General features: G+C 38.6%; 1 protein-coding gene across 7 annotated transcripts in view; it reads left to right on the top strand.

Moving 5' to 3' along the window:
* The window catches only part of iqsec1b (IQ motif and Sec7 domain ArfGEF 1b), a 455,019-nt gene that overhangs the window by 364,281 nt on the left and 65,346 nt on the right, over nt 1-25,392 (top strand). For 5 of the 7 annotated variants that reach the window (XM_073072148.1, XM_073072151.1, XM_073072149.1 and 2 more), the window contains one exon: nt 24,212-24,494. In XM_073072148.1, coding sequence (XP_072928249.1) covers nt 24,212-24,494 — 283 coding nt within the window. Of the gene's footprint in view, nt 1-5,738; nt 5,803-10,577; nt 10,901-24,211; nt 24,495-25,392 lie in introns of those variants that run through there. The other 2 variants (XM_073072155.1, XM_073072150.1) reach the window with 2 other exon arrangements.

Below are 25,392 nucleotides of genomic sequence, written 5' to 3'. Positions count from 1 at the left end.
CCGATTTTCCTCTTAGCCCCAATCTCCTGCCTTTTCCCTATATCCCTTCATGCCCTGACCAGTCAAGAATCTATCAACCTCTGCTTCAAATATACATAAAGACTTGGCCTCCACAACTGCCTGTGGCAAAGAATTCCGCAGAGTTACTATTCTCTGGCAAAATAGATTACTGCTCATCTCCATTCTAAAAGGATGCCATTCTATTCTGAGGCTGTGTGCTCTGGTCTTTGACTCTTCCACCATAGGAATCATCCTCTCCATATCCACTCTTATCAAGGCCTTTTATCATTTGATAGGTTTCAATGAGGTCACCCCTCATTCTTCTAAATTCTAGTGAATACAGGCCCAGAACCATCAGATGCTTTTCATATGACAAACCATTCAATCCTGGAATCATTTTTGTGAACCTCCTTTGAACCCTCTCTAGATTCAACACATCCTTTCTAAGACAAGGGAGTCAAACTTGCTCACAATACTCCAAGTGAGGCTTCACCAGTGCTTTATTTGAGGTTCTTGCAAACTAGCAGACAGAAAATGTGGTCCTCTTTTTCAAGAAGGGCAGCAGGGAAAATCTGGCAATTGTATATCTATGAGCCTTACGTCAGTTGTAAGGAAGTTATTGGAGGAAATGCTGAGGGACAAGATTAATGATCACTTATAATGCTAGAATTTAATCAATTAACATGGCTTTGTCAAGGGTAGATCTTTATAATCAATCTGGTGATTTTTTTGAAGAAGCTTATCAAGTATATCAATGAGGACAGAATAATAGATATTGGTTACACGAACATTAGCAAAGCCTTTGATAAGGTGCAACATAGGAGATTACTCAAAAGGTTAGGGTCCATAGGATCCAGAGCAGTTCGTGACAAATTCGATATAAAATTGTTTCATCAACAGGAGGCAGATGTTGAGAGTTGTTGTAGTGATTGGATGCTTGTTACGAGTAGTGTTCTTGGGGATCATTCTGTGACTTTACTTTGTGTAATACTGTATATGTGGATATTTTGTGTGTGGATGTAGAAGGCATGATTAGTAAGTTCATTGATGACCCATAGATTGCCAGATTCTTAAGTTACACAGTGACATCGATATTTTGGTAAAATCTGCTGATAAATGGTAGATGGAGTTCACTCCAGATGAATGTGAGGTGATGCATTTTAGCAGCAATAAGGTTCTTCTAGTGTTCTCATTTCCTTGCACATTCCACAGATGTGGATTGATAAAGTTGGACAATATAAATTGCTCCTAATGTAAGTGAGTGTAATGTGAATAAAAGATTGTGTGGAAAGAATAAAATGGGGTTACTGTAAACTGGATGCTCAAATGATTGGTGTGGAATTAATAGGCGAAAGGGACTGTTTTTGTGTTGTATGACACTTAAAATGCTATGGGTGTCCTTTCAGCACACCCTTTTACAATTGCAACAACTATCTTGTAATAAAAGCAAGATTGGCATTCTTGTGTTTTCCGAATTGCCTCTTGTATCTGAACACTAAATTTTAATTTAAATGAAAGGACCCAACAGTTGCTCTGACTGCCAATATTAGTTAACTAGGCTATCTTGTGATTGAAATTTAAAACACTTAAACAAATAATCAAACAAATAAATTTATTTGTAACGCATTCTCAGCTATGGAGCTGTTTCTAGTATCAGCTTTTTATCAGTGGTTATGATTGATATCTGTTTGTCTTGAAGGACAATGGGTGATGATGATCATCACAAGCCTAGGCAGAAGATATGGAGATCCTGAGATGTCCAGTCGTCAAGATCCCCCTCTTGGTCTCACCAATGTAGTCCAAAGGAAAGCCTATATAGCAATAAGTTTGGCTGCAGGAGCTGCTAGAAGGATGTTCAGTGTTCAGCTGTTATTATCTAAAATTAAATACTTAGCAAGTTAAGCTAAGCAACTCTGCTACATAAATCTAGTTTGAAAATCCAAGCCAACTGTGTTCTAACATTGCTCTTATAGGAGAACTGATTATTCAGCTTTCTTGCATCAACAATGGTGCCAGATTATTAGATGTTCCCCCCCATTAAAACCTCAATATATTTTTATTTATTCATTTTAGATGTTGTACAGTAGTGTAATAATTTTTAACAGCAATTTTAAGGAGTGCTTGGCAAGTTGGGCCCAAGTGAGTTTCAAGGGAGCAAAGGAAAATGACCCTGGTCAATTTATAGCAAGAGCAGTTACTTGGGCTCCCGTAAGTTGAAAGAGAATGTGGAAGCTGAGGTCAGCAAGTTGAAAAGGAGCAGAGCAAGCCATCAATTGATGAGCTAGATGTCTAACCATCATGATTTTCCAATATCCTGAGGGACAGGATTTATGTTGGAAAGGCAGGGGCTCATTAAGATGTCAGCATGGTCTCCAGCAGGGAAGATGATGCCTTACAAATCTGTGTTTTCTTTGAGAAGTTAACTGAGAAAACTGATGGAAGCAACTTGTGGATGTGGTTTACATAAACTTCAGAAAGGATTGTGACATAGTCTGCATGGTAAACTGGTCCATAAGGGTTAAAGTACAAGGAATCTGAGATATGGATCCAAAATTGGCTTGGTGATAGGAGGCACAGGAAAGTGATGATGTATGTTTTTCTTACTGGAAGTTTGTAGTAAGTGATGTATGTCAGGGATTAGTGCTAGGCCCTTTGTTTTTTGTAATATGTGCAAATGATTTGTATGAGAATGTAGATGGGCCATTTGGGAAGTTGGCAAATTACACGAAAATTGGTGAAGTCATGCATAATAATAGAAGAAGGCATTTAGTAGACATTGATGTTACGGGTAAGTGCTGGAATGAGATATTGCAGCTGTACAGCTAAACAAAACATTGGTTGGAGTATACTTGGGGCATTGTACACAGTTCTGGCTGCCAGTATGATTGTAATTATGAAGAGTGCGGAGGAGATTCAACAGGTTGTTTTCTAGAATGGAAGGCTATAGTTAAAAGGAAAGATGTGATTGGCCGGTTTTATTCTTACTCAAGTGATATCTTACAGGTTTATAAATTTATTAGTGGCATAGATAGTCAGGGCCTCTTTCCCAAGACACTGGCATGTAGAATTAAAAGGCACAGGTTTAAGGTGAAGGGAAGAAATTAAAGAGTTTTTCCATACAAAATGGTGATTATCTGGAACAAGCTGCGAGAAGTGGTTGTAGAAGCTGATTTACAATAACTAAAAGGCATTTTAATTTTAGTTAGAAAAAGCATAGATGGATCCAGGCCTAATGCAGACGAATAGGATTGTGTAGAATGACAGAAGATATAGAATGTAGAAAGAAGAGGACATCCCAGTTGGCATGCATGAGGTAACTGAAAGAATCCATTTCTCCTGTATGATTTATGATTCCATCAATGAGGTAGCAGAATATTGAAGTTTTCTTATTTCTCTTGAACTCCTGATTTGATTTAAAACAACTTTCTTATATTTACGGTGTTTAGTTTTGAACTTCCAAGGTGGAAACAATTTTTCTTTTTCTGGAGAGCAGAGCAAGTTTATTCAGACATTTCTCTAGGAGTTTTACATTTTTGTATCGTCTTGCTAAGATTCCCTACAGTTTCTCCAGTGCTTGAATGTCCATGTTCTATTGTGATGATCAGGACACTATGCACAACAGGTATTTCAGAATCAGAATCAGGTTTATTATCACTGACAAATGTCATGACATTTATTGTTTAGTGCAGCAGTACAATGCAAGGCATAATAATTGCTATGTTATAAAAAAACATAATTCATAGAAAAATGGAATAGCAAGATAGTGTTCATGGGTTCATGGACTGTTCAGAAATCTGATAATGGAGAGAGAAAAGCTATTCCTAAATTATTGAGTGTGAGACTACAGGCTCCCTCCCAGTGGTGGTAATGAAAAGAGGGCATATCCCAGATGGTGAGGATCAGAATCAGGTTTATTTTCCATTAACATACGTTGTGATATATATCAACTGAGGGCCCTTGATGATGGATGCTGCTTTCTTAAGGCACCATTTTTTTAAAGATAACCTCAAGGGTTATCTTGAGGGGAGGTTGGCTGAGTCTGAAACCATCTGCAGCCTCTTTTGATCCTGCACTTTGGAGCCCTCCATACTGCGCGGTGATGCAACCAATCAGAATGCTCTCCATGGTACACCTGTAGAAATTTGTATGAGTCTTCAGTGACATAAAAAAATCTTCTCAAACTCCTAATACAGTGTGGCTACTGGCATGCATTCTTTGTGATTGCATCACTGTTTTGATGGCCAAGAACTTGAAGTTGCTCACTCTTCTGCTGACCCATCAATGAGGACTGATGTGTGTTCTCCCAATTTCTCCATCCTGAGGTTCATAATCAATTCCTTCATCTTGCTGAAGGTAAGTGCAAGGTTGTTGTTGCAGTACTATGCAACTAATCGATGTGTCTCACTCTTGTATGCCTCCTCATTGACAAAGTAGCACAATGGGATAATCACACAATCTTGAGGTGTGCCCATGTTGATTGTAATTGAGGAGGAGATGTTATTACCGATCCCCATTGACAGTGGTCTCCCAATGAAGAAGAGAAGGATGCAGTTGCAGAGAGAGGTACAGGGGTGCAGGTTTTGAAGCTTATTGATTAGTACTGAGAGGATGATGATATGATGGTAGATTTATCTCTTTAAACCTGCCAGAAAATAGCCTAACAACAGTTTTGTTTAAACTGTGCAGTTCTTTGTTATGAGCATATTGAAACAGATGTACAGAATCTGCTTTGATCATGCTAATACAAGGTTTCTGGAGACGAAAGTTAATGTTTTGACGATTCAAACCCACTTAGTGTTTTTAACATTATTCTTAGAATGAGACTATTGCTGAATTGCTCTTAAAGTGGTGGCGATGAATTGGCATCTTGATTGTCACAATGCCTTAGTTTCAGATCTCAGCAAGAAAGAAAGAACAGCCATAAGTGTTTTATTTATTTAATTACCTAAAGACACGGTATGGAATAGGCCTTTCTGGACCTTTGAGCTGCATTGCCCGGCAGCCCAAGACAACTCCAATTTAACCTTAATCTGATCATGGGATAATTTACAATAATCAATTAATCTATTAACCGGGACTTTGGTGTGTGGGAGGAAACAGGTGGATCTGGAGAAAACCCTTGCATTCTACAAAGAGGATAAACAGAGACTCCTTACAGAGGATACGGGGACTGAACGCCAAACTCCAATATTTCAAGCTGGAGTTTCACGCTAACCACTCTGCTACCGTGGCACCCAATCAGGATAATATTCATTATATGCCAAATCAGGGCAGTGTTCAAGTTGGGTTAACTTGAAGGTAGTTGTGTTCCCAAATGCTTGCTGTCCTTGAGATGTCAGGAGATACTTTGTTGAGCTTCATTAAGAAGATGGCCTTTGTAAAAAAAACTGTTTACTCTCTTATCTATACTTGTTATTCCCCTAGAATTATTGAAATGTGAATAAATAGGAGCAAGTAATTAAAATCTTCATCCAAAATCTGAATGTCTAAATTGGATGTTGCTGTGTTATCAGCCTTTAAAATAAGGATATGACACTAATACTTAGATCTATACTTAGACAAAGTCAAATACTATTAATAAGTTTGTGAAGACAAAGTTTAGAATTTGTCAATATGAGCATGCCTATTAATAGAACTGCTGCACAACATCACATGGTTTACTTCCCAGTTGTATTGCTGTTTACACTGACACAATCTGTATCAGATGATTACAGCATTGTGTTCCAGTTGCAAATACCTCCCTGTGGTAAGCTTTTATCACATCAGGTTGATTAACCAGATCAATCAACCACTCCCAAGAAGGTCAGTCATTTTCTCTTGCATATACTGTTGAACCTCATTCTCTTCTAAAGCCAAAAGGCTATTTTATACTGAATGATTTGTGGCTCTTGAATGCTATTAGAAAGCAGATTCGGTTTTGTGATGCACCCTCCTTGTGTTTTACATTGCTTTCCTGAACTGGAGCTTTATTAACACATTAGGTTCTCTTTCTTGCTTAATGTTCTAGCCACGTTGTGTATGCATTGTACATCTGAGTTAACCCAATTATTGCTGGGGCTTGAACTGGAGAGTAACTAAGAGTGTGTGGTCTCCTATTTCAATACTGTAAGTGAAACAGCACACCTAAGATTTAACTAATAAAAGAAACTAAATAAAAAAACAGAACCTTACAGAAAAATATGTATGTACTGTAAATAAATAAATACTTTATTGCTAAAAGATACATCTAATTTCTTAATCTGTAAAAATACACAGGCATGTAAGCACATTTTACAACCAACCTTAAGATGAGAATTGTTTACAACTGAAGTTCTGCACAAATGAATAGAACCCATTGAAGGTGTGACTGAATTTGAAAGTATTTAAATACTTTTTCAAATATTACATTGTCTACACCATGGCAAGTGAGTGAGGAAAGCACTATTCATGTTTGCAGCTTCAGCTTTGGCAGTTTTTATTTTCATGGACATAGTTTCTTGTAGCATATTTAATAGCATTGATAATTGAGATTATAATTTACAATAAGTGAAATTAAATGCCACAGAGCTTAGCTACAACAGCATTGGTAATGCAGACCTTAGCAAAGTACTTGTGTATTTGTGTTAGACATGTAGGAGCAATGTTTGAAAATCAGAGTAAAAATTGTCTAAATCGAGTCAAGTTATAATGAGAGCATCATAAGATTGAAATATTGTAGTTTTTTTAATACCTACGCAATCAAAGTTAAGTACGCCTGCATTACACTTGCAGTGAATCAGAATCAAGTTTATTCAAAGTTCAAAGTAAAATTTTTTTATCAGAGTACATACACATCACCATATACATCCCTGAGCTTCTTTATCCTGCAGGCATACTTGGAAAATCTATAGAACAGTAACTGTAAACAGGACCAATAAACAACAAACTGTGCAAATGCAAATAATAATAAATAGCAATAAATAATAAGAACATGAAATAACAAGATAAATAGCCCTTAAAGTGAGACCATTGGTTGTGGGAACACCAAAAATAAAATGAATGTAGTTATCCCCTTTTGTTCAAGAGCTTGATGGTTGAACCTGGTGGTGCGAGTCCAAGGCACTTGTACCTTCTACCTGATGGCAGTAACAGGAAAAGAGCATGGCCCGGGTGATGAAGATCTTTGAAGATGAATGCTGTTTTTCTACTGCAGTGTTTCATGTAGATGTAATCAATGATTAGGAATGCTGTACCGGGTCAAATCTATAACCTTTTGTAGGGTTTTCTGCACAAAGGCATTGGTGTTCCCATACCAGGTCGTAATGCAGCCAGTCAGTACACTTTCCACCTCACATCTATAGAAATTTGCCAAGGTTTTTAATGACATGCCAAATCTCCACAGACTCCTGAGAAAATAGAGGCACTGTTGTGTTTTCTTTGCAGTTATATTTGTATAATGGGTCAGGACAGGTCCTCTGAGATAGTGACACCCAGGATTTTAAAGTTACTCACTCTCCCACCTCTGATCCTCTGATGATTACTGGCATGGACCTCTGGTTTCCCTCTCTTGAGGTCTACAATCAGTTCCTTGGTCTTATTGATACTGAGTGAGAGGTTGTTGTTATTACACCATTCAGCCGAGTTTTCGGTCTCCCTCCTGTATGCTGATTCACCATCCCCTTTGATACAGCCCACCATAGTGGTGTTATCAGCAAACTTGTATATGGTGTTGGAGCTGTACTTAGCCATTCAGTCATAGCTGTAAAGCAAGTAGAGCAGGGGGCTAAGCACAGATCCCTGAGGTGCTTCTGTGCTGATGGAGATTGTGGAGAAGATATTATTGCCAATCTGAACTGACTGGGGTCCGTAATTGAGGAAATCTAGGATCCAATTGCACAGGGGTATTGGGTATTGAGGCCCAGGTCTTGGAATTTATGGACTAGTTTTGAAGGGATGATGGTATTGAATGCTGAACTGTAATCGATAAGGAGCATCTGGATGTATGCATCTTTGCTATCCAGATGTTCCAGGGTTGTGTGAAGAGCCAATGAGATGGTATCTGCTTTAGACCTGTTGCTTCAGTAGGCAAATTGGAGTGATCCAAGTTGCCACTCAGACAGGAGCTGATACACTTCAATACCAGCCTCCCAAAAAACTTCATCACTGTGGATGTAAGTGCCACTGGGCGATAGTCATTTAGACAGGTTACCATGCTCTTCTTGGGTACTGGTATGATTGAAGCCTGCTTGAAGCTGGTGGGTAGTATACACTGCTGGAGCGAGACATTGAAGATATCCGTGAATACACCAGCCAGTTGGTCAGTACTCAGCCAGGTACCCTGTCCAGACCAGATGCTTTACTTGGATTCACTCACTTGAAGGCAGCCTGCATGTCACTGACATACTGTATATTGTGAAATTTATTGTTTTACGGCAGTAGAACAATGCAAAACATAAAATTGCTATAAGTTACAGGAAGAAATATAATTAATAAATAAATACATACATACATAGTGCAGAAGAAAAATAAAGTAGTGGGATAGTGTTCACAGGTTCATGCACCATGAAGAAATCTGATGGCATAGGAGAAAAAACTATTCCTAAAGTGTTGAGTGTTTGTCTTTAGGCTCCTGTACCTCCTCCCTGGTGGTAAAAATGAGAAGAGGGCATATCCTGGATGATCCTTAATGATAGAAGATGCCCTCTTGAGGTACTGCCTTTTGACAATGCCCTTGATGGTGAGGGAGGGGGGGCTAGTACCCATGATAAAGCTGGATGAGTCTACAACCCTCTGTATCTTTATTTTGGTCCTGTGCAGTAGAGCCTCCATACCAGTTGGAATCAACCAGTCAGAATGCTTTTCACAGTACATCTGTAGAAATTTGCTAGAGGTTTGCTGGAGTGCATAGTGATAAACCAAATCTCCTCAAACTTCTAATGAAAGATAGCTGCTGAAGTGCCTTCTTTGTAATTGCATTAATATGTTGGGCCCAAGATAGATCCTCTGAGATGTTGAAGTGCTAGTGGTTTTATATGTTAAAATATCTTTCTGATTTGTGGTACATTTGATTGTAAGGTTTTATGAGAAAAGATTTTGCAAGTCTATGAAATCATTTACTGAATTTAAAAATTAAGTAGTTCAGATTCATTCAGTACTTAATACTACATTGAGAAAAATGTTTACCAGAATGAGTTTGTAAAAAATCTTTTACAGAGAAAGAGGAATGTATTTTTGCTATGTAAAAAATGTCATAATCCAATATTCAATATTCTGATGTAATTCAATAATGACTGTGTTTTATGTCTATGAAGGCAGCAGCACTGCTGTTAATATACAGTGGTTATGTCTTGCTCCTCAATTGCCATGGGAGTAGATTATTCACTTCATAAACTGATGATTATTGCTATTTGTAGTTCTCGCTACTCAACTATAATTTGAGAATGTGAAGCATACATATTTTACTTCCTGTGCATCTCCCTAACAGTTTATTTTTTAAGCAGTATTAATATTACCGTATTGCTTTTAGTCTTCAATTCTTAATTTCTGTAAATCTGAATTCACCTTGGTGCACAGAATCTCAAGCAAATTGTACATTAAGTGTACTTGATTTCTTTATTTTGTTTGCATTTTAATTCCATTTAATTTATAGCTCAAGGACTTCAGCATGATCAAGCTCATGTGTATTTATCACTTGCACACAAGTAAGTGATCATCACAAACCATGCACATTTACATCTTCCCAAGGATCACTATTACAGTTCAAGCTGTGATTATAAAGAACTTAAATTTTCAATTGCTATCCCACAAAATATAGCCTTTAATAATTTCAATGCATTCTTCATGAAAGTGACAGGAAGTAGATTGTTATAATGCATCAATTATAAATCTTCATTCTACTGCAGGGTAATGAAATGGGTGACAGGTATCCCATATTGTTCACACTGTTCTACATAATTCACAAACACTGTCATTTATTTGTGTTCACTTTTAAGAGATGGTGTCTAACGTAATGACGTCAGTGTAAGGTGACTTTTTTTGGTTTGTAATGAAAGTAAAGGGCTGCGGCTTTTGTTAAGCACATAAAATGATCTCACATGTTTTATTCACAAAATCCTACACCAGAAGTATACACTTGTATGTGTTAGATGACGTTGGTATTTTTCTATTTTTGGAAGGCTTTGGGGACAAATGGATCTCAAATGTTTATCACCACTCAGTACAAGCAATGCAGTTAGCTTCATTTTGCAGTATCTAAATCCTGTTTAATGTTAAGGTATAAAAGCAAAGTTATTCAGTGCAGATTGGAATTTAATGTTAATGTATCATTAACTCATCGGGAATACATTTTAAAAATCTGTAGACATCTTGCCTGTTCAGTATTTATTTGGCAGAATTTATTCAAGATAAAATATTAGAGAGGCTTTACTCCTTCTGCTGTTCTATATTCAGATAATAATCAAATTCAGCAGAAATGGAGCTCCTGACTGAGGAAACAGCAATGGAAATAGCAGGAGATTCGATTTCCTGTGAGGCATAAACATATTTTTAAAAAACTGGATTTTATCTGCAGGCTATGTCATTCTGTGTCGCAATCCTTTCTGATTGGTAGCTGTGTGCAGCTGAAGACTTGAGCTTGTAATGAAAGAAGCAGCAAGAAATGTCATTAGAAAAACATTTTATTTACTTACCTTAGCTGTATAGATAGATCTATACATAATGGTCAAACTGGGATAGACTTTTATACTCATCATTAACTAGATCCAAGGCAAGCTGACAATCATACTATCAGGATGGAATTGAAAGGCATTCTTTATTGGCATACTCTCACACATTGATTCAACCCGTGTTATGGATTATCAGTGTTGTTTTTGAACTGGCAGCATATCTACCAAAATCCATTGTTGATCTACAAAATGTGGAGTGTACTCCATGAAATCAGCAGGTGAGGATGGACTTCATTAAGTTTATTTTAGGAACCGGAACACTTATATTGTTCTGCAATATGCTTCATTTCGCCTGTTTTGGGTGTAGCACATTGATGCATTAGAAAGGGAACAATGTTGTGCAGTATTTTCAACTTCATTTTTGTTAAATAATCTGCAACAAAGCCAAAAATTTAAATTGTCATATTTTTCTGAACTAAATTGCAGGCATTTGAGTTTAGCAATTCTCTGTTGCTGTTTGAGTGCAGTGGTACATTTAAAACACAGCCTCTACGTTACTGAAATATGTAAATATTAATATGTACTAATTGTAAAACAATGACCCTAACAATAAATTTTGAGAGGGGATAGAATTTGGATGATGCAAATTTTAAAAAATAAAATTTATTTGTAAATATCAATTCAGCTACAGATTACTGAAAAAGAAATATTAGATTAAAAAAGCAGGTAGATGCATTCATCTTGACAATGAGAGGAGTGTGCTGTTTCAGCTATCTGTAGCATCATTGCCTATGGAAATTAGTGAGGGTCTATATTTACATTGGCATGGGAAATGCCTGTACTTATCCAAAGGGTGACAAAGAATTAGCTTAAAAGGGATATATCAATACCTCTGCACCATCCACCACAAGAGGGACTTCCCGGTAGCCAAACATTTTAATTCTGATTCGCGTTCCCGTTCTGGCATGTCAGTCCAAGGTCTCCTCGTATGCCAAGATGAGGCCATCCTCAGGGTGGATGAGCAACACCGTATATTCTGTTTGGGTACCTTCCAATCTGAAGGTATGAATATAGATTTCTCCTTCCAGTAAACGGAATCTTCCCCCCCCCCCCCCACTTCCTCTATTCCTCATTCTGACCTTTCACTTCTCACCTGCCTAGAACTTACCTTGGGTTCCCTCCTCCTTCCCTGTCTCATATTGTCCACTCTCTTATCAGATTTTTTCTTCTCCAGCCCTTGACCTTTCCCGTCCACCTGGCTTCGCTTATCACCTTCCAGCTAGCCTCTTTCCCCTACCCCCACCTTTTTATTCGGTCACTGCTTTCTCAGTGTCTCCACCTGAAACATCAACTGCTTACTCTTTTCCTGACCTGACCTGCTGAGTTTCTCCAGTATTTTGTGTGTTGCTTTGATTTCCAACATCTACAGATTTTCTCATATTTATTAATATGTAAATAGTTTTGTAGACATCTATATGAGAAAGCTTTTGGATGCCATATGAGGGACTGCTGTCACAGAGCCATAGAACACTACAGCACAGTATAGGCCCTTCAGCCCTCCATGTTGTGCTGACCCGTATAATCCTTAAAAAGATGTACTAAACCCACACTACTCCATAACCCTCCATTTTTCTTTCATCCATGTGCCTGTCCAAGAGGTTCTTAAATACCCCTAATGTTTTAGCCTCCACCACCATCCCTGGCAAGTCATTCCAGGCACTCACAACCCACTGTGTAAAAAAACTTACCCCTGATGTCTCCCCTAAACTTCCTTCCCTTAATTTTGTACATTTGCCCTCTGGTGTTTGCTATTGGTGCCTTGGGAAACAGGTACTGACTATCCACCCTATCTATGCCTCTCATAATCTTGTACACCTCTATCAAGTCCCCTCTCATTCTTCTATGCTCCAAAGAGAAAAGTCCCAGCTCTGCTAACCTTGCTTCATATGACTTGTTCTCCAAACCAGGCAACATCCTGATAAATCTCCTCTGCACCCTCCCCAGAGCTTCCACATCCTTCCTATAATGAGGTGACCAGAATTGAACACAATACTCTAAGTGCGGTCTCACCAGAAATTTGTAGAGTTGCAACATGACCTCTCTACTCTTGAACTCAATCCCCCTGTTAATGAAGCCTAGCATCCCATAGGCCTTCTTAACTATCCTATCAACCTGTGCAGCGACCTTGAGGGACGTATGTATGTAGTATCATTCTATAGGATGAGTTAGCACCTGCAAGAAAGACAAGATTGGTGATAGATGCAAAAATATAATTATGAGTTTTAAGCAGATTGTTGATGCAGATGAATACAGCGGCTGTTTAAACCCAGTTTTACGTCAAGGATAGGCATTCTTGATTCTATATTTGATTCATTCTGATGTTGCTTGAAGACTGTGATTCCAACCACAGATATAGCTAGACACAGATGTACTGTACATCAAATTACATTAGCCTAGATTATTTTGCACTGTTATATTTGGAAATTTGGAAGTCTGGTACACAGGGCTTGTCCTGTAGAAGTGAGGTCTGATGGCAAATTAAATATATATATTCACCTATATCTGTGCAAATCATGTTTCTTAGCATCCACAATATTTATTGAGTTAAATGAAGATTGAATTCTCCAACAGTTTTGTGGTCAATCATCTGATAAGTGCATCTTTGCAAAGAGCTCACCAATACAGACATCAAATGAGGTTTAACTCTGATCCACACTTCAATAAACGTTATCTAGATCTTCTTATGAAAGGGTAGTCAATTGCATGATGCCACAAAGTATTGCTAGTGCCGGGGAGATGAATCCTAACAAGAGTTGCTTGTTTCAGAAGTGATTGGAAGTCTCTGTCAATCACAATTATCTTGTGAACTGGTACTTTATTGGACAGGATATGTTTAATAACAAATTCAACCTCATGATATTCCATTAGAAACACCAAATGTCAAGTAACACAACTTAGAGTAGTTCAAAAGTTTAATCTATTGCTTTTTTTGCTGTTGTTTAAAAAAGAATAAGCATCATAATGTTAAGAGCATGTGCTACCAAATAAGTGTTTGTAATGGAGTAATTATGTTGAGCCATATGCCCAATATTTTAAAAGTTAGCATATGATGTTAGTGGGTTTGATTCATCTTTGCACAAAGTTTAACAAGCATTTCCTTGAAAGCAAAATTATTTTTAGTATACTATCCTGGAGGATGTATAATAAAAAGAAAAATAGTCTCTGTCCATGTTACAAAAACGTAGGCAATGTTGTACCCCTTCATACTATGAGTATTCATTACTACTGTCCTTACCTCTGCTGCCTAACGTTCCTCCAAATATAACAGAAAAAGAGGTCAGTGTGATGTAGCTGTTCTCATTGACAAAGCATTTTGGACCTTTTTAATTCCGGTGTTTTTGTTGGAGAGGTGCATGAGTATAGACATTAAAGGAGGAGTTGTTCACCAGATTCATTTTTGGGACAGCAGGTTTATTTTATAAGAGATTAAGCAGACAATGCCTGTATTCTATGTTTAGAAGAACAGTGATCTAATTGAAATCCAATTGTTGCTAGGTTTATAGCATAGATGTTTTTCCTTTGCTGTGGTATCTGAACTCTGGATTATAATCTCAAAGTAAGGATCCCTCCCCCTTTCAAACAAGAGAGGAGAAATAATTTCTCCACTAAAAAAATAGTAAATCTTTGGAATACCTCATCCAAGAAGGCTGCGGAGGCTCAGTTGCTGAGTCTATTCATGCTGGGGATCTTGAGATTTTTAGATATGATTGGATTTGAGGGATATTCAATTAGTACAGCAAAGTGGTAAGTGGGTAGATGATCAGCTGTCATTGGATGGCAGAGCAAGCATGAGGGGCTGAATGATCTGCTTTTGTTTCTTAACTACTTGTTTAAACAGAACTTGGAAGCTCTTTACTAATAGTGTGCAATGCAATTCATGTGTGCTTATTTACTATTGAGATATGGGAATTTATCTAATTCACAATAGTCTCAAGAAGATGGATCAAGGGTTTACCTTAAAAACATTTTGACACACTACAACAAAACAAAGCATATTATCGTAGAACTGGAGTTGGATTTAAGTTACCCGATAGAGGACAGGAGGACTTTAGTGAATCTGTAGGAATTTAATGACTGTTTTGATGATTTTTATGCATAAAAGGTTATTTCAACCAAATTTTCAGGGGGGGGGGAACTAAATATCAGCACTTCAATTGTCATTTGAACTCTGGACAATTAGTTGCCTTTGGATTGTTGGTATAGTGATAATTGCCATCAAGTGGAAGGAGTCCTGCTGTCTAACAATACACTGTGATTAAATGTATAATAATACCTTGAGTACTTTCTACTTTCTATAATATGTTTTCAAACTGAAGCATTGCTTTTCAACCTTATTTGAATGTATGTTAATTATCCTTAAGGAATGCCAATAAACAACGCTCTGCCTCTTTTAAATGCATGTAGGACTTTTGCCCTTATTTTGCATTTAAATTATTATTCTGTAATAAAAAAATACCTCTGGATTTTTGGTTAACTGACTAATTCTCAGTAGGTTATTTAATACTCCTTCATACTATGAACATTCATTACTGCTGTCCCTGCCTCTGCTGCCACCTCTCTCCAGTATAAAATAGAAAAAGAGGTCATTGTGAGGCAGTAGGCTCATTGCTTCATGTGTAAAAGGAATCTTGACCGATATATACTGAATAATTGATTTCTTATATTAAATGTCAAAATAATTCTATGGTTTATTCACAAGTACTGATTAAAATTGTGTAACCCTACAGAGGAGGTAGTGCAGTTTCTTTATTACAGTCGCAGCTTTCTCTCTTCCGTTGTAGCATTATAGCACCCAGAGCAGAGGAAAACATCTAAAATATTTTATGAAACCGTAACTGAAGAAAGTATTTGACCAAAAGAAGTATTTTTTTGTGAAACTGAACTAGTGTTTTGTGACCAGGGTATAAGAAAATATTTGAAATACATAAGGTATCGTGGTTGGAATTATCATACCTTGACTGGAATGTCTTCCATGATGAAGATGTCTCCAAGTTCACTAATGGAGTCACGTGCTTCATCTGGTTGCACATCAACGATGTTGTCTCCCAGAAGTCAGTCAGGGTCTTCCCAAACCAGAAACCCTGGATCAATTTTAATTTTAATTTCACGTCCCATTCCCATTCTGATATGTCTATCCATGGCCTCCTCTACTGTCAAGATGAAGCCACACTCAGGTTGGAGGAACAACACCTTATATACCAGCTGGGTAGCCTCCAACCTGATGGCATGAACATTGATTTCTCTAACTTCCGTTAATGCCCCTCCCCTTCTTACCCCATCCCTGATATATTTAGTTTTTTTTTCTCTCTCTGCCCATCACTCTGCCTGTTCTCCATCTCCCTCTGGTGCTCCCCTCCCCCTTTCTTTCGCCCTAGGCCTCCCGTCCCATGATCCTTTCCCTTCTCTAGCTCTGTATCCCTTTTGCCAATCACCTTTCCGGCTCTCAGCTTCACCCCACCCCCTCCGGTCTTCTCCTATCATTTCGCATTTTCCCCTCCCCCTCCTACTTTCAAATCTTACTATCTTTCCTTTCAGTTAGTCCTGAAAGGGTCTCTGCCCGAAACGTCGACAGCGCTTCTCCCTATAGATGCTGCCTGGCCTGCTGCGTTCCACCAGCATTTTGTGTGTGTTGCTTGAATTTCCAGCATCTGCAGATTTCCTTGTGTTGACCCTGGATCAATAGTTTTGTGCGATCAGCACTTTACAACAACGAGCTTACATCGCTGGAGATCAACTAGAGCTCAAGAAAAGCAGCTATGATCTGCGTAAAGCTATTAAGGCTGCAAAACAACAATATAGGGAGAAGACTGAGTCAAGGTTCACAACGAATAGCACACGTAATTTGTGGCAAGGGCTGCATACCATCGCAGACTTCAAAGGCAAACGTTGTGGTGCCGCCGACATCACAGCCTCTCTCCCAGATGAGCTCAATCTCTTTAATGCTAAGTTCGATGTCGCTAACTCTGAGCCTCAGAGGAAAGCACCACTACAACCTGCAACCTTGTCATCTCTGTAGCTGAGGTACGCAGATGTTTCCAATGAGTGGAGAGTCGCAAGGCTACGGGACCAGGCGGCATCCCGGGGCGAGTACTTAGGATGTGTGGAGCACAACTGGCAGTTGTGGTTACAGACATTTTTAATCTCTCCCTCTCCCAGTGTAGAGTGCCCTCCTGCTTCAAATTATCCACCATTGTCCCTGTATCAAGAAAGACCAGGGTAATGTGCCTGACTGACTGGTGTCCTGTCACGCTCACCTCAATAATAAGCAAATGCTTTGAAAGGCTGGTCAAGGATTACACCTGCAGCTTGCTACCACCCAAACTGGACCCCCTACAATTCGCCTACTAACACAACCGATCAATAGATGACGCAATAGCCTCTGCTCTATATACCTTCCTTACACATCTGGAGAAGAAGGATCCTTATGTGAGAATGCTGTTCTTGGACTACAGTTCAGCATTCAACACCATAGTTCCATCCAGGCTTGACAAGAAGCTCAGAGACCTCGGCCTTGACCCTGCCTTGTGCAGCTGGATCCTGGACTTCCTGTCAGATCACCAGCAGGTTGTAAGAGTGGACTTCCTCACCTCCAACTCTCTGACTCTCAATACAGGAGCCCCTCAGGGCTGCGTACTGAGTCCCCTCCTTTACTTCCTGTATAACCATGACTGTATTGCCACCCACAGCTCCAATCTGCTATTTAAATTTGCCAATGACACTACATTGATTGGCCTTATCTCAAACAATACTGAGTGGCCTACAGGGAAGAAGTCATCTCTCTGACACAGTAGTGTCAAGAAAACAACCTCTCCCTCAATGTCGCAAAAACAAAGGAGTTGGTTGTGGATTACTGGAGGAATGGAGACAGGCTAACCCCTATTGACATCAATGGATCTGGGGTTAAGAGGGTAAACAGCTTCAAGTTCCTCAGCATCCACATCGTTGAGGACCTCACGTGGTCTGTACACACCAGCTATGTGGTGAAAAAGGCACAACAGTGTTTCTTTCACTTCAGATGGTTGAGGAAGTTTGGTATGGGTCCCCAAATCCTGAGAACTTTTTACAGGGGCACAATTGAGAACATCCTGACTGGCTGCATCACTGCTTCGTATGGGAACTGTACTTCCCTTAATTGCAGGACTCTGCAGAGAGTGGTGCAGACAGCCCAGCATATCTGTAGATGTGAAGTTCCCATGATTTAGGACGTGTACAGGGACAGGTGTGTAAAAAGGGCACATAGGTTCATTGGGGACCCAAGCCATCCCAACCACAATCTATTCCAGCTGCTACCATCCAGGAAGCGGTACCACAGCATAAAAGCCAGGACCAACAGGCTCCACGACAGCTTCTTCCACCAGGCCATCAGACTGATCAACTCACGCTAACTTGAGAGTACTCTATATTACATTGACTGTCCTATTTATTATAACTTTATAAATTACTATGAGTGCACATTGCACATTTAGATGGAGATGTAACGTAAAGATTTTTACTCCTCGTGTATGTGAAGAATGTAAGAAATAAATAAAGTAAATTGAATTTATATCACTCAAGGAGAATAGTAGTTATTAGACAGTTCCTGCTGATGCTTAATAAGTGTATCTGGCAGTTCTATACCAATGGTAATTACAAGAAGTACCATAAAGGCACAATAGAAAATGGGTTAATAAGTCTGTTGTCAATTTTGCTGTGAAATGCTGATAGTTCACTTCTTCTATGTCAAGTTTGGTTTGCTGAAAACCCAAACTTCCATTTCCCAGAGTGCATTCTCATGCTGGCTCATGGAATCTAATGGCAAACTGCAGAGTTATTGCAATTTCACAATACTTAGGCCAGGTTAGATATGGCAAAAGTTGAAATTATCATTTATTTGAGTGGCGAGCAATTCTTGCAAGGGGATAAAATACATTGTATTAACTATTATTTAATTATTTCATTTACAGGTTTATAATTAATATATACCGTATATATTTCTTATCGTGTGTGGCCAAGTGGTTAAGGTGTTCGGCTAGTGATCTGAAGGTCGCTAGTTCGAGCCTTGGCTGAGGCTGAGTGTGTGTCCTTGAGCAAGGCACTTAACCACACATTGCTCTGTGATGACACCGGTGCCAAGCTGTATGGGTCCTAATGCCCTTCCCTTGGACAACGTTGGTGGCGTGGAGAGGGGAGACTTGCAGCTTGGGCAACTGCTGGTCTTCCATAAAATAAAACCTTGCCCAGGCTTAAACACTGGAAACTTTCCAAGGCACAAATCCATTGTCTATCGAGACTAATGGAGGCCTACACATCTTTCTATAATTTATTAAATATTTTAATTTTTGAGTGATGCTGACTTTCAAAAACATTCAACAATATTCAGTTTTTTGGTTAACCTTGACAGCCAACTAAACTGCTGATGCTGCTTGGCTGGTTATAAAATGCTTTCATCATTTTCCTTGATGGGATTTATGCTTATTATGTAGTACTATAATGGCGCAAGGATTTTCCAGCCCTAGGAAATCTGCACAAGATAGGCATTGACCATCCTCATATAACAGTCTCAATTGCAGAGGACATTCCATTGACTCAGAAGATAAAGATGCTTACAATTCAGGGTGAATTGCAAGTTTGGATTCAGAACTTGGTTGGTAATAGAAGTCAGAGAGTATGAGTGGGATGCTCTTTTTCTGGCTTTAAGTCTGTGATCATTTGTATTCTGCAAGGATTGGTGCTTGAACCTCTGTTTGCTTTATATATATCATCGTCGTCATCACCATCATTATATGCTATGTCATATGATGTATGTGATCATGGTCTCGTGAGCATGATTGTTCTTGACAATTTTTTCTATAGAAGTGGTTTGCCATTGCCTGCTTTTGGGCAGTATCTTTACAAGACAGCTGAGCCCAGCCAGTATCAATACTCTTCAAGATTGTCTGCTTGCCATCAGTGGTCACATAACCAGGACGTGATGTGCACCAGCTGCCCATACAACCACCCATTTTATATATATCAAAGATTTGAATGAAAATGTAGATGGATGGATTAGTAAATTTGAAGATGGTACAAAGATTGATGGTGTTGTGGATAGCGCAGAAGACTAGCAACAGCGGAATATAGATCAGTTGCAGTAATGGGCAGAGAAATGGCAGATGGAGTTTAACTCAACTTAATACAAAGTGTTGTACTTTGGGAGATCAAATGTAAAAAGGCAGTACAGTGTTAATGGCAAGACCCTTAATAGTGTTGATGTGCAAGAGGGACAAATTCCATAGCTTCCTAAAAGTAACAACACAGGTTGATAGCATGGTAAATAAGATTTATGGTGTGCTTTTCTTTACCAGTAAAGCAATTGAGTTTAAGAGTTGGGTGGTTATATTGCAGCTTTATAAAACTCTAGTTATGCCACATCTGAAGTATTGTATTCAGTACTGGTTGCCCCATTATAGGAAGAATGTCAAAGCTTTGGAAAAGGTGCAGAAGAGACATACTTGGATGCTGACTGGATTAGAGGCTGGACAAACTTGGGTTGTTTTCTCTGGAGTGGTGGAGGATGAGGAGAGATCAGACATAAATTTATAAGATTATGAGAGGCATCGACAGAGTAGACAGCCAGTATCTACCATTGGGGAGGAGGTAGAGGAGCCTGAAGACCCACACTCAGTGTTTTTAGGAACAGCTTCTTCTCCTTCACCATCAGATTTCTGAACAGTCCATGAACCCAGGAACATTACCTCTTTCACATTATTTATTTATTGTAACTTATTGTAAATTTTTATGAGTTGCACTATACTGCTGCCATGAAACAACACATTTCAATACATATATCAGTGATAATAAGCCTGATTCTGAATTCTGGTTTTGATCTTTTTCCCAAGGTTGAAATATATAATACCAGGGAGCATGCACTTAAGGTGAAAGCAGGCAAATTCAAAGAAAATATGCTGGTCAGATATTTTTACACAGAGAGTGGTTGGTGCCTGAGATACGTTGCCTGGGGTTAATGGAGGAAAATACAATAGAGGCTTTCAAGAGGCTCTTAGATAGGCATTTGAATATGCAGGAAATGAAAGTATATGGACACTGTAGGCAGAAAGGAATCGGTGAATTGGGCATTTGATTACTAATTTTATTGGTCTGGCACATCATTGTGAGTCGGTGGCCTGTCCAGTGTTGTCCTTTTCTATGTTCTATTTACTAGGTAATTTGTAATCATTGTAATAACTTGTAATTATTATGTATTCATTGCTAGTATTTAAGACATACAGGAAAGATTATTTTGAACTGTATACAATAATGGAAGAATAAATAATTGCATTTTGAAAAGTGGTAGCTAAATATGTGTTTTGAAGCTTGATCTGTTTTTAGATGTTTGCTTGAGAAATGGTAATTGGTAAAAGCAACTGTTCATCTTCTTAATTGTTCATGATCAATGCCGTGAAAGATCTTCTTTGTCCTGTAGTGTTTATAATGGGCATTTACTATCTTGATTATTATTTTCTGTTTAAATTATTAGAGATTTTATAGCTTCACATGTGCATTATGGATTCATTGGTCTGACTTTAGAAGCGCATTTCCATTACTAACATCAGGCAGGAGGTACAGGAGCCTGAAGACCACACTCAACATTTTAGAAACAGCTTCTTCCCCTCTGCCATCAGATTTATGAATGGTCCATGAACACTGCTATTCCTCTTTCACAGTATTTATTTTGTTTACTGTAATAAATTCCAGTAATTTTTTGTCTTGCACTGTACTGCTGCACAGAACAACGTATTTCATGATATAATGTATGTCAGTGAAAATAAACGTGGTCCTGATTCTGCTTCTGTAATTTGAGTTTTAATTATTTAAAATAGTATAGTCCTCCTTATCCCTGAAGATTGTAATTTACATACTGAACTTCACTACACCTTTGAAGATAACAAAGACACAGATTATGTTTTACTTGGGCCCTTTGTTTGTGCTCTACTCCAATTTCCTGTTTTATTAACAGACAGATTTGTGCAGCTTCATGGTACCAGTTGACCATGAAGTTAGGCACTCTGAGAGGCAGAGTAGATCATGTGACAAAGGCTGTTAAACTACCTTTGCATGTTCCCCAACAATCAATTTAAATTAAATCTGTCTTTAAAAGTTCCACTTCATATTAATTAACACATGTAAAAGCACTTAACTTTTTAATTAAGGTGAGAGGTCCTACACAGAGCTGAAAAGTTTGCCCAGACTTGGCAGTGAGTACACCAGTGAAACAAAGTCAAATGCACTGACATTCAATTTGCATATCTCTTGCAATTTACCTTTCAATTCATGGGTGAGAAGTCAAAGACACAGTGATTGGCATGTGATTCTTTAGGGAGTCACTTGCCTGAGAGTTTCAGCTCAATATTTTTTTTCCTTACTATCAAAGTTTTAAAATATAATTACAGGTACAGGTAAAAAAAAGGCTCTAAAAGTAATCCAGGAAATTATAGGCCAGTAAGTTTGCATTGGTAGAATGTAAATTATTGGAAGGAGTACTAAGAGATAGGATCTACAAGTATTTGGATAGACAGGGACTTATTAGGGAGAGTCAACATGGCTTTGTGCGTGGTAGGTCATGCTTAACAAATCTATTGGAGTTTTTGAGGAGTTACCAGGAAAGTGGATGAAGGGAAGGCAGTGGATGTTGTTTACATGAACTTCAGTAAGGCCTTTGACAATGTCCCGCATGGGAGGTTAGTTAGGAAGATTCAGTCGCTAGGTATACATGGTGAGGTAGTAAATTGGATTAGACATTGGCTCAATGGGAGAAGCCAGAGAGTGGTAGTGGAGGATTGCTTCTCTGAATGGAGGCCTGTGACTAGTGGTGTGCCACAGGGATCAGTGCTGGGTCCATTGTTATCTGTCACCTGTATCAATGATCTGGATGATAGTGGTAAATTGGATCAGCAAATTTGCTGATGATACAAAGATTGGAGGTGTAGAGGACAGTGAGGAAGGTTTTCAAAGCTTGCAGAGGGATTTGGACCAGCTGGAAAAATGGGCTGAAAAATGGCAGATGGAGTTTAATACAGACAAGTGTGAGGTATTGCACTTTGGAAGGACAAACCAAGGTAGAACATACAAGGTTAATGGTAGGGCACTGAGGAGTGCAGTAGAACAGAAGGATCTGGGAATACAGATACAAAATTCCCTAAAAGTGGCGTCACAGGTAGATAGGGTCGTAAAGAGATCTTTTGATACATTGGCCTTTATAAATCAAAGTATTGAGTATAAGAGTTGGAATGTTACGGTGAGGTTGTATAAGGCATTGGTGAGGCCAAATTTGGAGTATTGTGTGCAGTTTTGGTCACCTGATTACAGGAAGGATATTAATAAGGTTGAAAGAGTACAGAGAAGGTTTACAAGGATGTTGCCGGGACTTGAGAAACTGAATTACAGAGAAAGGTTGAATAGGTTAGGAATTTATTCCCTGGAATGTAGAAAAATGAGGAGAAATTTGATAGAGGTATATAAAATTATGATGGGTACAGAAGGAGTGAATGCAAGCAGGCTTTTTCCACTGAGGCTAGGGGAGAAAAAAACCAGAGAACATGGGTTAAGGGTGAAGGGGGAGAAGTTTAAAGGGAACATTAGTGGGAGCTTCTTCACAGAGAGTTGTGGGAGTGTGGAATGAGCTGCCAGATGAAGTGGTAAATGCGGGCTGACTTTCAACATTTAAGAAAAACTTGGACAGGTACATGGATGAGAAGGGTATGGAGGGATATGGTCCAGGTACAGGTCAGTGGGACTAGGCAGAAAAAATGGTTTGGCACAGCCAAGGAGGACCAAAAGGGCTGTTTCTGTGCTGTAATGTTCTATGGTTCTAGTTTTTATTTCACCACCTTTTGGTTACTTGCTGTAGTTTTTCTTTCATAGAAAATTATTTTACATTTCATAGAGCACATACTGTGTGCAGAAAGCTTTCACTTTTTAAATATCAAACTGTCACCTTCTTTAACTGTTTGTTTAAAATGCATCCTAGCTTTAAATGGCAAAACTAACATTTGATATCCGGTTAAACTGTTGTGGAATATTACAAGCATACCATAAAAGATAATTGTTTTGCTATTGCTCCAAAGATCATAAAAGAAATGGAACAAATGTAAACGCAGCATGAGATCAGCACAGAATTGCTTCATCTATCAGAAAGGGGTAAAATAATTGTGTTCACTCATATACTATCATATCTTAAATTGCTTTAAAGCATTTAGATCACTGTGAAAGGGAAGAATGCTATGTATTTTAAACTTTCAACAGAGTTTGATCAAAGCCATTTAAATTTAGAGATTCTTGCAGAGTCATCCAGTGGCAATAGCTGCCCTGTTTCCTTCCAGAGTTTGAATATTATTTTACAAGCTGATGTGAACTTTGATCTGCCAAATAATAGAAAACTACAAGCCTGTCTCACGTGGTTTATATTAACTTTGAGTGCACCCAAGCTTTGCTGTGTATCACCAGATAATTTAGTACTGAGGGAGGAGGTTTAGTCATCTGTAAGTAATTGGAATTTTTTCTTTCTTTTTCAGTGTGGAGGGTGATGCTGCAGGAAGTGAGACCGGCACTTCTCTCGACAGCCCCTCAAGCTACTGCCAGGGCCCAATAACACTCAGTGCTGCTGCTAGCCCTGATCAGTTTGATGGTTCTTCACTGGTATCATTCCCTGTCTCACCTGGTCAGCAACGTCCTAGGAGGCCAAAGCTTCAGCATTCCACCTCCATATTACGAAAACAAGCAGAGGAAGATGCAATCAAGCGATCAAGATCATTGTCAGAGAGCTATGAACTCTCATCAGATCTTCAGGATAAACAGGTAATGACCTTTCTTTTAGGATATGCCAATATGTACAGCAAATAAATTTAAAAAAAGAATAAAAGCAAGTTAATACTGCAGTTTATGCAGGAGCTCTAATTCAGACTACTGTTTAGAACAGGGAAATGAGTTTGTAGTTCACTAGCTTAATTATACTGTATTCTTCCTCATTCAAGCTTATCCATCCTTCTTCTAAAACTGCCAGATTATTCCTTATGGTTAGACTTTGTAAATTTACTATTATAAACTTAAGGTTATTCAAAATTGCTGCCTGGACACTAACTTGTAGCAAGCTCCATTCACCCATCACCTCTGGATATGCTGACCTATGCTGGCTCACTGTTAGGCTGACTTCTTGACTTCAAATGTTCTTATTATCATTTTCAAATTCCACTGCTGTCTTGCATCTCCCTATTTCTATAATTACCTCTGACATCTAACTATCCGTTACTTATCCCTGTCCTTCTCTAATTCTGATCTCTTGAATGTCCCTAATTAAAACATCCTGCTGGTAGCTATGACTTTAACTGACAAGACTGTAAGCCTTGTAAGTCCCTCTGAGATAGTCTCTTGTCATTTCTTTTTTCCTTAGTTACGTAGTATAACATCTATCTGCTTAATCTGCCTTGTTTTTTTTTGTTGTAATTAATAACATTCCTACAAATGCTGTTTGATTTTGTTGCTATGTTAAAGCACAACAGAAGTTATTGTGGTACTAGTAAGAGTTTCATTCTGTCCTATGCAATCTATAATATTGGGGTGACCAGCCATAAGTTTCATATCGTTGTCATAGATATCGCCTATTTCTATTCACTCTTATGTTGAAGCACACTTTTCAGTGTTTCAGTATCCTAATCAACTGAGAACCAAACTTCTAACAGCATATATGGCTGGATGC

The sequence above is a fragment of the Hemitrygon akajei genome, chromosome 19 (assembly GCF_048418815.1).
Source record: "Hemitrygon akajei chromosome 19, sHemAka1.3, whole genome shotgun sequence".
In the NCBI taxonomy this organism is placed as follows: Eukaryota; Metazoa; Chordata; class Chondrichthyes; order Myliobatiformes; family Dasyatidae; genus Hemitrygon; species Hemitrygon akajei.
Note: the sequence above shows the minus strand (reverse complement) of the source record. Positions and strands in the feature narration are given on the sequence as shown.